General features: G+C 35.1%; 1 protein-coding gene across 4 annotated transcripts in view; it reads left to right on the forward strand.

Moving 5' to 3' along the window:
* Window positions 1–12,738, forward strand: part of Srbd1 (S1 RNA binding domain 1) — a 280,519-nt gene that overhangs the window by 168,403 nt on the left and 99,378 nt on the right. For all 4 annotated transcript variants that reach the window (XM_058573455.1, XM_058573456.1, XM_058573458.1 and 1 more), the window contains one exon: window positions 3,115–3,197. In XM_058573455.1, coding sequence (XP_058429438.1) covers window positions 3,115–3,197 — 83 coding nt within the window. The remainder of the gene's footprint in view (window positions 1–3,114; window positions 3,198–12,738) is intronic.

A 12,738-nucleotide genomic window follows, 5' to 3' on the forward strand; every position in this document is an offset into this window, starting at 1 on the left:
TTCCATTTCCATGCAATTTCCCTTCTCTCTCCCTTTCCCTCCCACCTCTCATCCCTGTTTAATTTTAATCTTCTTCTCATGCTCTTCGGCCCTACTCTGTTCTTAGTTACTCTCCTTATATCAAAGAAGACATTTGGCATTTGTTTTTTAGGGATTGGCTAGCTTCACTTAGCATAATCTGCTCTAATGCCATCCATTTCCCTGTAAATTCTATGATTTTGTCATTTTTTAATGCAGAGTAATACTCCATTGTGTATAAATGCCACATTTTTTTTTATCCATTCATCTATTGAAGGGCATCTAGGTTGGTTCCACAGTCTTGCTATTGTGAATTGTGCTGCTATGAACATCGATGTAGCAGTGTCCCTGTAGCATGCTCTTTTTAGGTCTTTAGGGAATAGACCGAGAAGGGGAATAGCTGGGTCAAATGGTGGCTCCATTCCCAGCTTTCCAAGAAATCTCCATACTGCTTTCCAAATTGGCTGCACCAATTTGCAGTCCCACCAGCAATGTACAAGTGTACCCTTTTCCCCACATCCTCGTCAGCACTTGTTGTTGTTTGACTTCATAATGGCTGCCAATCTAACTGGAGTGAGATGGTATCTTAGGGTGGTTTTGATTTGCATTTCTCTGACTGCTAGAGATGGTGAGCATTTTTTCATGTACTTGTTGATTGATTGTATGTCCTCCTCTGAGAAGTGTCTGTTCAGGTCCTTGGCCCATTTGTTGATTGGGTTGTTTGTTCTCTTATTGTCTAATTTTTTGAGTTCTTTGTATACTCTAGATATTCGGGCTCTATCTGAAGTGTGAGGAGTAATGATTTGTTCCCAGGATGTAGGCTCTCTATTTACCTCTCTTATTGTTTCTTTTGCTGAGAAAAAACTTTTTAGTTTGAGTAAGTCCCATTTGTTGATTCTAGTTATTAACTTTTGTGCTATGGGTGTCCTATTGAGGAATTTGGAGCCCGACCCCACAGTATGTAGATCGTAGCCAACTTTTTCTTCTATCAGACGGCGTGTCTCTGATTTGATATCAAGCTCCTTGATCCATTTTGAAATACCTAATTAATTTTTTTTAATATTTATTTTTTAGTTGGAGTTGGACACAATACTTTTGTTTTATTTATTTATTTATTTTTATGTGGTGCTGAGGATCAAACCCAGGGAATCACATGTGCTAGGCTGCTAGGCAAGTGATCTACCTCTGAGCCACCACCCCAGCCCCCCCCCCCACACACACACACTGATTAACCTTTTGTGATTTTTTTTTTTTCTTTTGATGGTGCTGGGGATTGAACTTAGGAACTTGCTTGTGCTTTACCACTGAGTAAACCCTCAGCTCTGCTTTTGTGAGTTTTGATTGAAAGGTATATGTGAAGGCCCTGAAATCCCTCTCTTCTGTAAGAGAAATAGGCAGATTGTATGTCACCAGGTTTCTAATATCTAAACTTACTTTGCAAATTGCCTTTGTCATCGTGTGTTACATATATTAAGAGAGGACATAAAAATGACAGTGTCCATATAGTGAACTTGATGTTCACAGTAGATCTTATTTTCTGAGGATAAAGGACTAGAGAATCTGAAGATCTCTTATAAGAGGTGACTTTTGTTGCTAGACCTTAAACAGTTTAATATGAAAGCAAGCATGGATTTCCTTTGGTAGAGTTACAGTGTTTTCACTTAATGAATTTACATTGCATCCAGTCAATATGAGTAGGTAACACTGATTGGCTTTCATGTATTTAATAAATAACACAAGATAGCTTTATTTAAATAAAGTGTACATAAAGTACTCAATGTAACTATGTATGTACACAACAGTACTTGATAATATAATATAAGTGTATTGTATATAATAGTGTGTATATATGTATGAAGCTATTCATACGTAAGGATTCAGTTTTACTGTGCTACTTGGGTTGGGGTTGGGGTGGGTGCCTTTAGAAATATCCATAAAAGTCATAATAAATATGTTTTATCTACCTAAATCTGTAAGTTCAATTATATAGAAGTTTTATTGTTTGGTTAAAATGATGGCAGTAAATGATGATTAGGTGAAAAATCATGATGTAGATAAAAGTATATTTGAAGTTAATTTTCACGTTTCTTGAATATGGATTGTGATGGTCAAGAAAGGGATGTGATTAGAACTGTGTATGTGTTACAAGACAAGCAGTTAGGCTAGAGCGCCTCCCAATGCACTCCTGCAGTCATATTCAGTGGCATACAAGTGTATTCACTAGCTAGTAGACTCAGTATCTCTGCTTGCATTAAGATATGATTCATTATTTATTCATTATTATCACAGGATGTAGTCCTGATAGCATGTTTGACATATAACTACAAGTCATATGTTGTGGGGGAGGCTCAGACTCTCGGAAACAGATTTGGGATCCTGGCAGGTGGAAGAAGATGTACAACACAGTTGGGATAGTAGACATTCTGTTGTCAGAGGCAGCAGCAGTCCCCCAGCCTCCAACCTCATTTTTTCCCCATTTTTTCCCAGCCAGTTCCATTTAGATCCCTGAGCCATTTCCATAGGCCTTTTTTATATGCAGTCCAAACAAAGAAGCCCATTGCCTTCAGGTTACATAAGTGGGCATATGCTCACAAGCAAATGTTTATAACCTTGATATATATGCAGAATCAGGGTAGTCATGATCTTGGCTTCATACTAAAAACATAATCTGCCAGAAGCCTTGACAAAGGATCCTAACTATAGCCATCTTGGGCTTGCCCTACATCATATTTATAATTGTAATTATTTAAAAATAAAACAAATATCTACTCACTTTTTAAAGCATGAAATATCCTATTCTTTAAGAATGAACAGATAATTGTATAGGTATATGAACTAAGTGTTATGATTGTTTTTTTCAAGTCTGTAATTCTTTTTAGTCTATTTATGCTCAAGAATGCCTAGGATGGCATGATTAATTCTGAAATTTTGCATGGGAAACAAAGAGAACTTTGAAATTTAAATTGTTTGTCCTTGGAGGGCAGTATGAGTAGGGATAGGATTAAGTACTTAAATTATGAGGAACTAACATAAGTAATTATCTGAGTACTGCTTTTCACATTAAGTCATACTTGTTTTCTGATTCTGTTTTTTCAGTTTCCATAGCAAGGCGTGTACAAGATCCATTAGCTGAGCTAGTGAAAATTGAGCCGAAGCACATTGGAGTTGGAATGTATCAGGTAAAGCAATGTGGATCATTTAATTTATGAAATCCATCAATACAAAGAGCAGTGCTCAAATCTGGCATAGTAATTAAGTGTTAGTGGGAATAGATTTCCATTTTTAAAGGTCATACAGTTTGTGAGGAGGTAGTTAGGAGTTATAAGTTACTGGGAAAGGAGAGAAATCTTGCTTTTTCTTGTGTTTGTGATCTTGATCAAGTCTTAGAATGGTCTCTAGTCAAATGTAAAAACTAGTAAAACTTTAGATCAAACTAGTAACAATTTGGAGAGCCTTTCCTTTTAATATTATTATAAAAATGGAAAGAGTGTGGAATGGGGGGGGGGCACATTTTGGTTCTTTGTGTAAACCAATATGAACCATTGATCTTTATTGATCTTTTAGGAAGAAGCTTTTGGTCCCTACTGTTCCTTATTTTCCTCCTATTTTCCATTTGTTTGATTGTTGTAATTGGGTTTTGATTATTACCCAGAATAGTCTAAAACTTACCAATTGTTGTTACTGTATAGTACCAGTAGTAGCAGCAGCAACAGTACTAGTAGTAGTTGTTGTTGTTTTGTTGTTACTGTATTTTCAATTCTTAAGGTTCTATGTGTTCATTGAGCAATTGGAATCAGCACTGAATCTTTAATAGTGTGAATTCATGGTGGTAGCAGGATAGCTTATGGGGCTTAAATTTGTCTCCAAAAAGCTTGGGTCAAATTGTTTTTCTCTTTGATAAAATCTTCTTAAATCTAAAATAGAATATTACCTTCTATTACAATTGTGATTATAATACAATATGATTACAATCTTCATGGACTTTAAGTGATAATTATTGTATTGTACATTCACTCATGAAATCTGTGATTACTAGAAATAGAAGAGACCTTATAAATCATACAACCTTACTTCCTCACTTGACAGAAATAATTGCTGTGCCTTAGAGTAAGAATTTTTACTCAGGATTATATGGTGACAAAGTTTGTACGAACTTGCCATATATTGAAACTATATGAGTATTTTCATTTTATAGGAAGTTGGACTAAGAGGCATTCAGAGCTTTAACTGGCCTTGTTCATTTGGGAAAAAATAGTTACTAAAGGGATTTAGCTACAAGTAGATACAAAAACCTGGTTTCTAAAAGATTATAACTAAAACAGATTTGTGATATAGACAGTTTTTGTGAGGGGAATTGTAGTTTTATTAGATGAAATTATGGGTTATCTTAGCAAGGTAGGTAGGATAAGAAAAAGAGCCAAGGTTTCAAATTTCTAGAACCCACGCAGGCTAATAAGTCACTAGTATCAATGAGGTCTTTAAGTAAATATCAGAGACCTAACAAGAGATTGAGTTTAATGGAAAGAGTGAAATTATTGCAATAGCAATAAGACATAGAAGAGTTTTAGCAAGGGATTGACTCGGATCTTTTTTGTATTTATAAACGTTGACTTTGGTATTCTGGTGAAAATGAATTAGAGGGGAAGAGGAAAAGCAATAAAGCCAATTAAGTGGCTGTTAAAGTAGCCCAGGTAAGAGATGATGGTGCTTGGACAAAGTTAATGGCTGTAAAGATGAAAAGAAATTAAGTCTATTTTGTAGGGACTACTTCATGATAAGTAAGAGAAAAGAAATTGTCAAGAATTTGCTCCATGGGTTCTGGTATGTGTTTGATGCCTTAGTAATGTAGATTTTGGGTAATTCAGTTTTGAACATGTTGGTTTTAGATACTTATAAGAAATCTAAGTAAAGATGTTAAACTTGTAGTTGCATCTACAAGCCTGAGATTACAAGAAAGAGCCCTATGAAATTGGAGTGCATACTGTTTAACAAATAATAAAATTGAGAAAGTAATCAGATGGTAGGTTGAACTTATGATATTCTTTAACTGCCCTACCACTACTGCCAATGTATCCACAACTCCAATTCTCTGAAATAACAGAAAAGGTGTACATGTGTATCTATACCCATGTGAATGCATATTTGTCTGTCTGAATGATAATGACTAGAAAAATAAGAAAGGATCCTATTAGTGAATGGAAATTTCAGGAATTCCAGAAAGACACTAAGTGTGAAGAATCACTCCCACAAAGATAAAACTGGCTGGAACTACAGCCCAAAACATGTACAGGTCATTTGTTAACACATAAATTTTAAACCAGATGATGAATTGGAAAAACTTTTTTGCCACAAGTTTATATGTATGTTTTGATAACTACATATTTTACTATTAAGATTTTTTGTTGATTTGTACACATTTATATGTTAGTTTCTATAAAACATTTACATAAAATATATATAAGGAGCCTTTACATGCCATTTATCATGAAAAGAATAGAAATTTATCTTTTATATCAAACAAGGTGTTATTATTTCAACATAACAGTTGAATAAAGTTGTAATAAAAATGTGTGTAGGTGGGAAGGATATGATGAAACAAGCATTCATATACACTGCTTGTAGAAGTATATATTGCTATTTCTAGCAAATAGTCACTTTTTAAAAAATGTATTCTTTTTACCTGGAAATTCTTCTTTTAGTAATTCCAAGGTAGTAATAAGAACTTTTGGTAACAATTATGTACAAATTTGCTGGACACATTGCAAAATATTGGAAGCAATTATAGTAGGAGAATAATTAAACCGATTATGGTATGTATGTTAGTTGAAATATTATACAGCCATTAAAAATTCAGGCTTTCAAGGATTTACAAACATAAGAAAATTGCTCCTGACACAATATTTTTAAATTGCAGCAAAGGTGTTGTTATAGATAAAACTAACATGTGTTTTTAAAATATAGCTATGTATTTACATCAAAGAAAAAAAATGTACCTGGAAAGTTACTGTAATTTATGTGTTTGGTTGATGTGATGGGGGAATTTTTTTTTTCACTTTTTCAAGCTTTCTGTAGTGAATATGTAGTAGAAAAAATTATTTATATAAATATATAAATAAAAATATCCATTTCCATGTCTCAGGCAATATACTGCTTAGTCTTGATACGATGGAATTTCCAATACAACCATAGAAGAACTTACCTTTGTAGTTGAAACCTTCCCATGGTTTTAGTATAAATTTAATATTTACATTCATTCCTACTTAAGATATAAGTAGCTGGACAAACATTATTGATTTAAAAAATGAAAACTATTCAATGAAAGTGTTAAATAGAAACTATAATATTATTTCAATAGAAACTAAAATTCTTTTGGTTTAATAACAGCTAAAATGCTAAAGGCAGCATTCCAATCCGTGTCTTAGAAAATGGAGAGAGCTGATTTTAAAAACATATGCCTGTCATTATTTCTAAAGAGAGAGGCCGCCAGTGTGGTCGAATGACAGCATATCCCTAACTGACCCCTAAAGACTTTGCTGGAAAGTGGCTTGGTGTTACTCCCAAGAAAACACTCCGGGTGAGAGCAGGATGATGCAGGATTGGCTGTGGAAGTTCTGTGGGACGTGGGGAATGGCGGTTTAGCTTGGCCTTGTCATGCCCTGAAAACACAGCTTAAATTAAGTTGGATTTACTTGCTATTTATTTTTTCTTTGGAGTGTGTTCTAGATACTTTCATGCTCATTAACACCTCTATTTGGTAATGAGCATGTGCAGTGTAGTAGGAAAGACTCAGAACAGCCTCTTTTCTCCTTTTGTGCTTCTCTGTTAGATCATTTGATGATGTTAGAATATGAAATGGTTGTCCAAAATAAGTTTTTGGAACCCTTAGTGGATTCTGTATCCAGGCCATCTTTATTTCTCATTGCGGATAATGAGGAGTCACTGTAAAAGGAAATTCATCTTCCCAGCTGAAATTTTTCATTGTAGAACCCTAAAGGTAGGAATTTGCATTTTATTTCACTACCCGCTCTGTGCTTAATTCTGGGTAAAAACAAACTAATAAAACTAAAAGCAACTCTTTGATGCTAACATTAGTTTGTTGAAAACTGTTTTATAGTGAACAAGTAGAGATTATTAAGTGTAATTTTAGTTTAAGCGTATAAAAGTTAATCTATATTTTTTACTCAAATCTGTAAAATACTTATGTCTCTGAACTGTTTTTCATTGTAGAATGGGTTGCAGAAGAGTCTGCCCCATAGACAGTCATTTAGGTAATTTATTTGGCTTTTTGCCATTTACATTAATGCAATATTTTGAAATAAATACAAAATGAAACTATCTTAAAACTGAGGTATTATTCATTCACACAGGTAAATTCCTTGCTAAAATGGTTTTGCAATCTTGTCTCTCGACTCTAAGTCCCAAGAAAAAAGATATACTGAATCTGCTTTATGTTATGAATGAAATTCAAACTTAGCCTTGGACTTAGATATTTTATTCATGACCATGAAGAGACCCCCCCACACAGAATGCAAATAAGTAATTGACCTTGATAGACTCATGTATTAGAATTTGCTAATTATTCCTTAAAAATTTTTTTTTGGGGGGGGTACTGGGGGTTGAACTCAGGGGCACTCCACCACTGAGCCACATCCCCAGCCCTATTTTGTATTTTATTTAGAGACAGGGTCTCACTGAGTTGCTTAGCGCCATGCTTTTGCTGAGGCTGGCTTTGAATTCACAATCCGCCTGCCTTAGCTACCCAAGCCGTTGGGATTACAGGCATGCACCACAGAACCTGGTTTATTCCTTAAATTTCAAGTTTTAAAATTTTTATTCGAATACTTTATCCCTTTGGGATAAATTAGGCTTCCTACATGGAAATATTAGCTTTAGCATTCTCATGTTCTTAGAAATCACCAACAATGTAAAAATCTATATATATATACACACATATACCCTAATGTTGTAGTATTACTTATCTTTAAAATAAATGTGAAATGTTAGTATTATGTGACTTACCTTTCACTAATACCCCAACAGTGATAATATTTTTGTTTGCTTTTGCTCTGTCAGTGACCTTGACAGTGAAACTAGATTTGTGTCATTTTCTATTCAGTTCACCTTCTAGTTTTCATACACTGGCACAAAAATCACTGTCTTGATTTATAAAACTTCAAGATATTTTCATTGTTTAAAATTAGTAATTATCATAATCATTGAAAAAATATATAACATTAAGAATATAACCAAAAGAAAAGATTAATGAATTTTGTGTTAGAATCTGAAACAGAACACAATACATAGATAGTTCATAGACAGTGAGGGAAAGTATTTGCAACATATAACATATAAATGATCCAGAATACATAAGGATCTGCTGCACAAGGAGAAAAAAAATTCAACATAAAAATAGGCAAAAGGTAGTTAGTTCATAGACATGGATACAAAAAGAAAAATACAGAAAAAAATTATCACAATAGTAGCAAAAGAAATGCAAATTAAAGTTCTGATGAGAAACCCTTCAGATTGTCAAAAATTAGTCAGACAATTCAGATATTAAGCAGGGGGAACATTGGTAATCCTGTACATTCTTCATAGGAGTATAAATTGGTGCAACCACTTTAGGCAGCAGTTAGAAATTGGTAATGTTGGAAATGGAGATTCTATGACTCAGCAATTCTGTGGCTAGAAATACATAGTCTAGAAAAATCCTATCACTTGGGTGCTAGAAGACAAGTATAAGGAGTTCTTTGAAGCACTACTTATCATGGTGTAAATTTCAAAATATGCCCATTATCTGGAAAATGGAAAAATAAACCAGTGTACTCATATTGTGTAATAGTATATATTAGTGAAAATGTCCCAGTTAGAGCTACCTGTATTGATGTAGATAAATATCAGGATATAATGCAAAGAGAGAAAGCAAGTTGTAGAATAAGTGTAGTATTATGTAATGGATAAAAAAATTTAAAATATTAAAATATAACTTATGAATACATGCATATTAAGTATATAAAAATAAGTACAGGAATTTAAGATAGTTATTTCTTTGGATGGAGTATGAATGAGAGAAGAATCAATCTCAGAGAGCTATACCAGGAGTCTCAATTATATCTATAGTCTTTTATTTCTTAGCTGGTTGGTAGGTACATTGTGACTTATGCTGTATTATACACTATAACTTTTTGTTTAATGGTTTATAATTTCTATAAAGATTTGGATAAGTTTGGCCAAATGGTAAAAGTTACTTAACTCAGGAACTTTGGCTTTCAGTTGGTATTCTTTTTATGTGTGTGTATGCGTGTTACAATAAGGATTTATTTATATAATCAGATAATATAACATTTTCAACAAAAATGAAAAAATAAATATTATAGATTACATTTGTCTTCATAATAGTCTTAGATTTTCTTTAAGACCCTAATCTTGTACCAGATTAATTACTCTTTAAAGCTAAGTTTTAATACTATTTAAAAAATAGAAAAATCCATATTTCATCTCACAAATATAGATTTTTCTTCTGTGAATTTTGTGATTAACCATCATTTGTTTTATCCTCATAGTACTATTACAGAGATATGGTCCAGGACACAGTTGTTAAATTTCTAGTGCTGGGCTGGGTTGTAGCTCAGAGGTAGAGCGCTTGGAGGCACTGGATTCAATCCTCAGCACCACATAAAAATAAAATAAAGGTGTCATGTACACCTACAATTTAAAAAAAAAAAGATAAAGGTTAAAAAAATTCTAGTGCTTATTTATAGGGTAGTATTGGGTAGAGAAGATATTTAAGAAATTGTAGTAGTGTGTTACAGTTACAGTATGTCTTTTAACTAGGAGTCATTCTATACTATTTTCTTTTCACCACTAACCTCTTCTTACACCCCTAAATTATCTAAATTAGAAATGTTAAGATTCAGTAGGGGAGCTTTTAAAAATACCTAGCTTAGACTACTTCTCTGGTTATGTTAATTTAATTATTGTTGTTGGTAGTGGGGCATGCCTCACAAGTTTGCTAACTGATCTTTAAAATTCCACAGGTGATTGTTGTGTACAATCAGACTGAGAACAAAATATGGTTCCCGGACCAGCAGCATCAGTATTTTCTGAGGGTTTGTAGAAATACAAACTTTTGCACCCTTTTCAAAGACCTGTAGGATGAGAAATGGCAAGGGGTGGGGGGGAGATATCCCAATGCTGCTGGTTTGTTTTGAGTAGCAGTAAGCCCCATTCAAAGTCTCTTGAGCCCCACCATGCCTATTGAATCAGAATTTGATTTTCACAAGATTTCCAGGTATCTTGAATGCACATTATAGTATATGTAAGATAAAAGGAATTTTGGGTCATACTAGTAGCAGGAGTGAGAGATCAAAGAGGCAGAAGTCATGTTGTATAATACTACAAAGATAAAGTAGCATAGGAAATGAAAATGTGTCTTTCATATTTTGTTAAAAATGAAGTGGAGAGCAATAGGGAAGGTTGATCAATGGGAACTAAGCCACAGATAGGAGTAAGAAGTTCTGATGTGCTAGTTATTGCAGTTGGATGATTTTGGATAATAATTATGTATTGTGTATTTCAGGAAGTTAGAAGAAAGGATTTGAAATGTTTTTACCCTAAAGGAACGATAAATGTTTGAGTAGACAAATATATTTAACCTGATTTAAATGTTAGGCAGTGTATACATGTATTGAAAAACATCATATGATAACCCATAAATATGTACAATTTTTAGGTTGTTATATATCAACAAACATTTTTATTTTTAAAAGATTAATTTATTTTAATTAGGCATGTATGATAGCAGAATGCATTTTGATTCACTGTACATAATTGCAGCACAACTTTTCATTTCTCTGGTTGTGCATAATGTAGCGTCGCACCGTGTATGCAGTCATACATGTACCTAGGATAATGATGTCCACCTTATTCCACCATGTTTCCTGCCCCCATGCCCCCTCCCTAACCCTCCCTTTTCTTTGCCCAAAGTTCCTCCATTTCCTACCCCTGTCCCCCCATCCCCCCTTGAATCAGCATCCACTTATTAGAGAGTGAAGGGAAAGCGAGGAATAAGAGATGGTTGAGTGAGAAATGAAAGAAGGAGACCAGGCAGAGATACACACTAGAGTTTATTTGTCAGAGCTGACTATAAAGGCTGACAACAGGAAAGAGAGGCAAAATAGGCTTGATTCTGGGGCTTTTATGGGGGAGGCTCCGGAATCAGAGCAGGGCAAGTTCTAATGCAGGTGGATAGGGATTGGTTTGGTGTGAGAAATGCTCAGAAATGCCCTTGGGCGGGAAAGTGAAACTTTTTTCTTAAACTGTCACTTAAAATGGCCATCCAGATTTGAAGCAAGGACCTTATTTTCCCCTATTTTTTGTTTTTATTGGGCTCCTCAGGGAACTGGGACATAGGTCAATCTTCTGTAACTGCTTCCTGCTGGGAGGAGGCAACATTTGAATCCCTTGTTAGCGGGGTGGGATGTCATTGAAACTATTAAGGAGGTTGAGTTGTGGTGTAATGCTGCCCCTTGCCCCAATTTTGGTTGAGAGTTTGGTATTCTTGTAACAAGCTGGTTTATAGTTTGATTAGAGATTTTTTTTTTTGGATCTGGTCTTGAACCAATCTAATGACACAGGGGGCAAGCATTAACAGAAGGCCTATGACAAGGATAGAGGTCAGGGAAAGAAGTGCCCACTGGAGAAGCGGGTTTCTTAGCTATCATCCTTCAGTAGAGGAGAGCTGTTGTTTCCGATGTTCAAGGTCCTGTTGGAGTTGGTTTTATCTTGTCTTTTTTAAAAAATATTTATTTTTTAGTTACAGGTTGACATAATATTTTTATTTTGTATTTTTATGTGGTGCTGAGGATTGAACCCAGTGCCTCACACATCATAGGCAAGCATTGTGCCTCTGAGTCACAACCCCACCCCCTTTCTTGTTCTTTACTATACCACATTGATTAACATAAAAATAGCATTCCTCCTGTAGATATAGACAAAGTTTGCCTTTTTCAGTGGAAAGAACAAGGCCCCTTCGATTCTGCAGAACCACAACAGTTTAAGAAACAAGCTAGGATGTATGGTTAGTATGGTTTGAACAAGTTGCTGTAAGTCTCCTAGAAATTGGAATGGAAATTCCTGGTAATGGTACCCCTGGGAGGGGAGTGCAGAATAAGGGAGGAGGGCAAAAATGAAAAAGGGAAGGATGGTACTCATGGTTCTGCAGTGTCCTTGTGGTCCTCAGAGACCGAAGGAAGATTGGGGGTTCTGGCTTTGGAGAAATTCAGCTTGAGAGAGCCTGTGGGTGTCACTGTATAAAAGGGTAGAGAAAACCATTTTAAATGGGAGTTATGAACCCAATATGGGATGCCCTCAAGGCGGGCCCCCAAGGGAGTGGTAAGAATGACCTGATTGGGTCCAGTCATTTTGCAGAGAATTGAGAGGAAGAGAGGGGCCTGTTGCGGGGTAGGGGTGGGGGTTAAAAAATACCAGGTTGCTGGAAGACAGAGTGGGAAAAGGGGAAGAGGCAGAACTAGGCTATGCCAGAACAGCATCGCTGTATTGCCAAAGAAGGTTCCTAGTATATGCAAGAATAGGACAGAAAAGATGAGGAGCAAGGGGTAGTGGAGAATCAGAGGGTGAGGAGCTGACAGGGAGATAGGTTGTCCATATATAAGCTCAAAAGGGGAGATGTTGAGTGGCTTCTTTGGGAGGGCCTGAAAC

Source organism: Marmota monax, unplaced genomic scaffold, assembly GCF_021218885.2.
Source record: "Marmota monax isolate L192 unplaced genomic scaffold, Marmota_monax_Labrador192_F-V1.1 WCK01_AAM20220418_F8-fsc00015, whole genome shotgun sequence".
NCBI lineage: Eukaryota > Metazoa > Chordata > Mammalia > Rodentia > Sciuridae > Marmota > Marmota monax.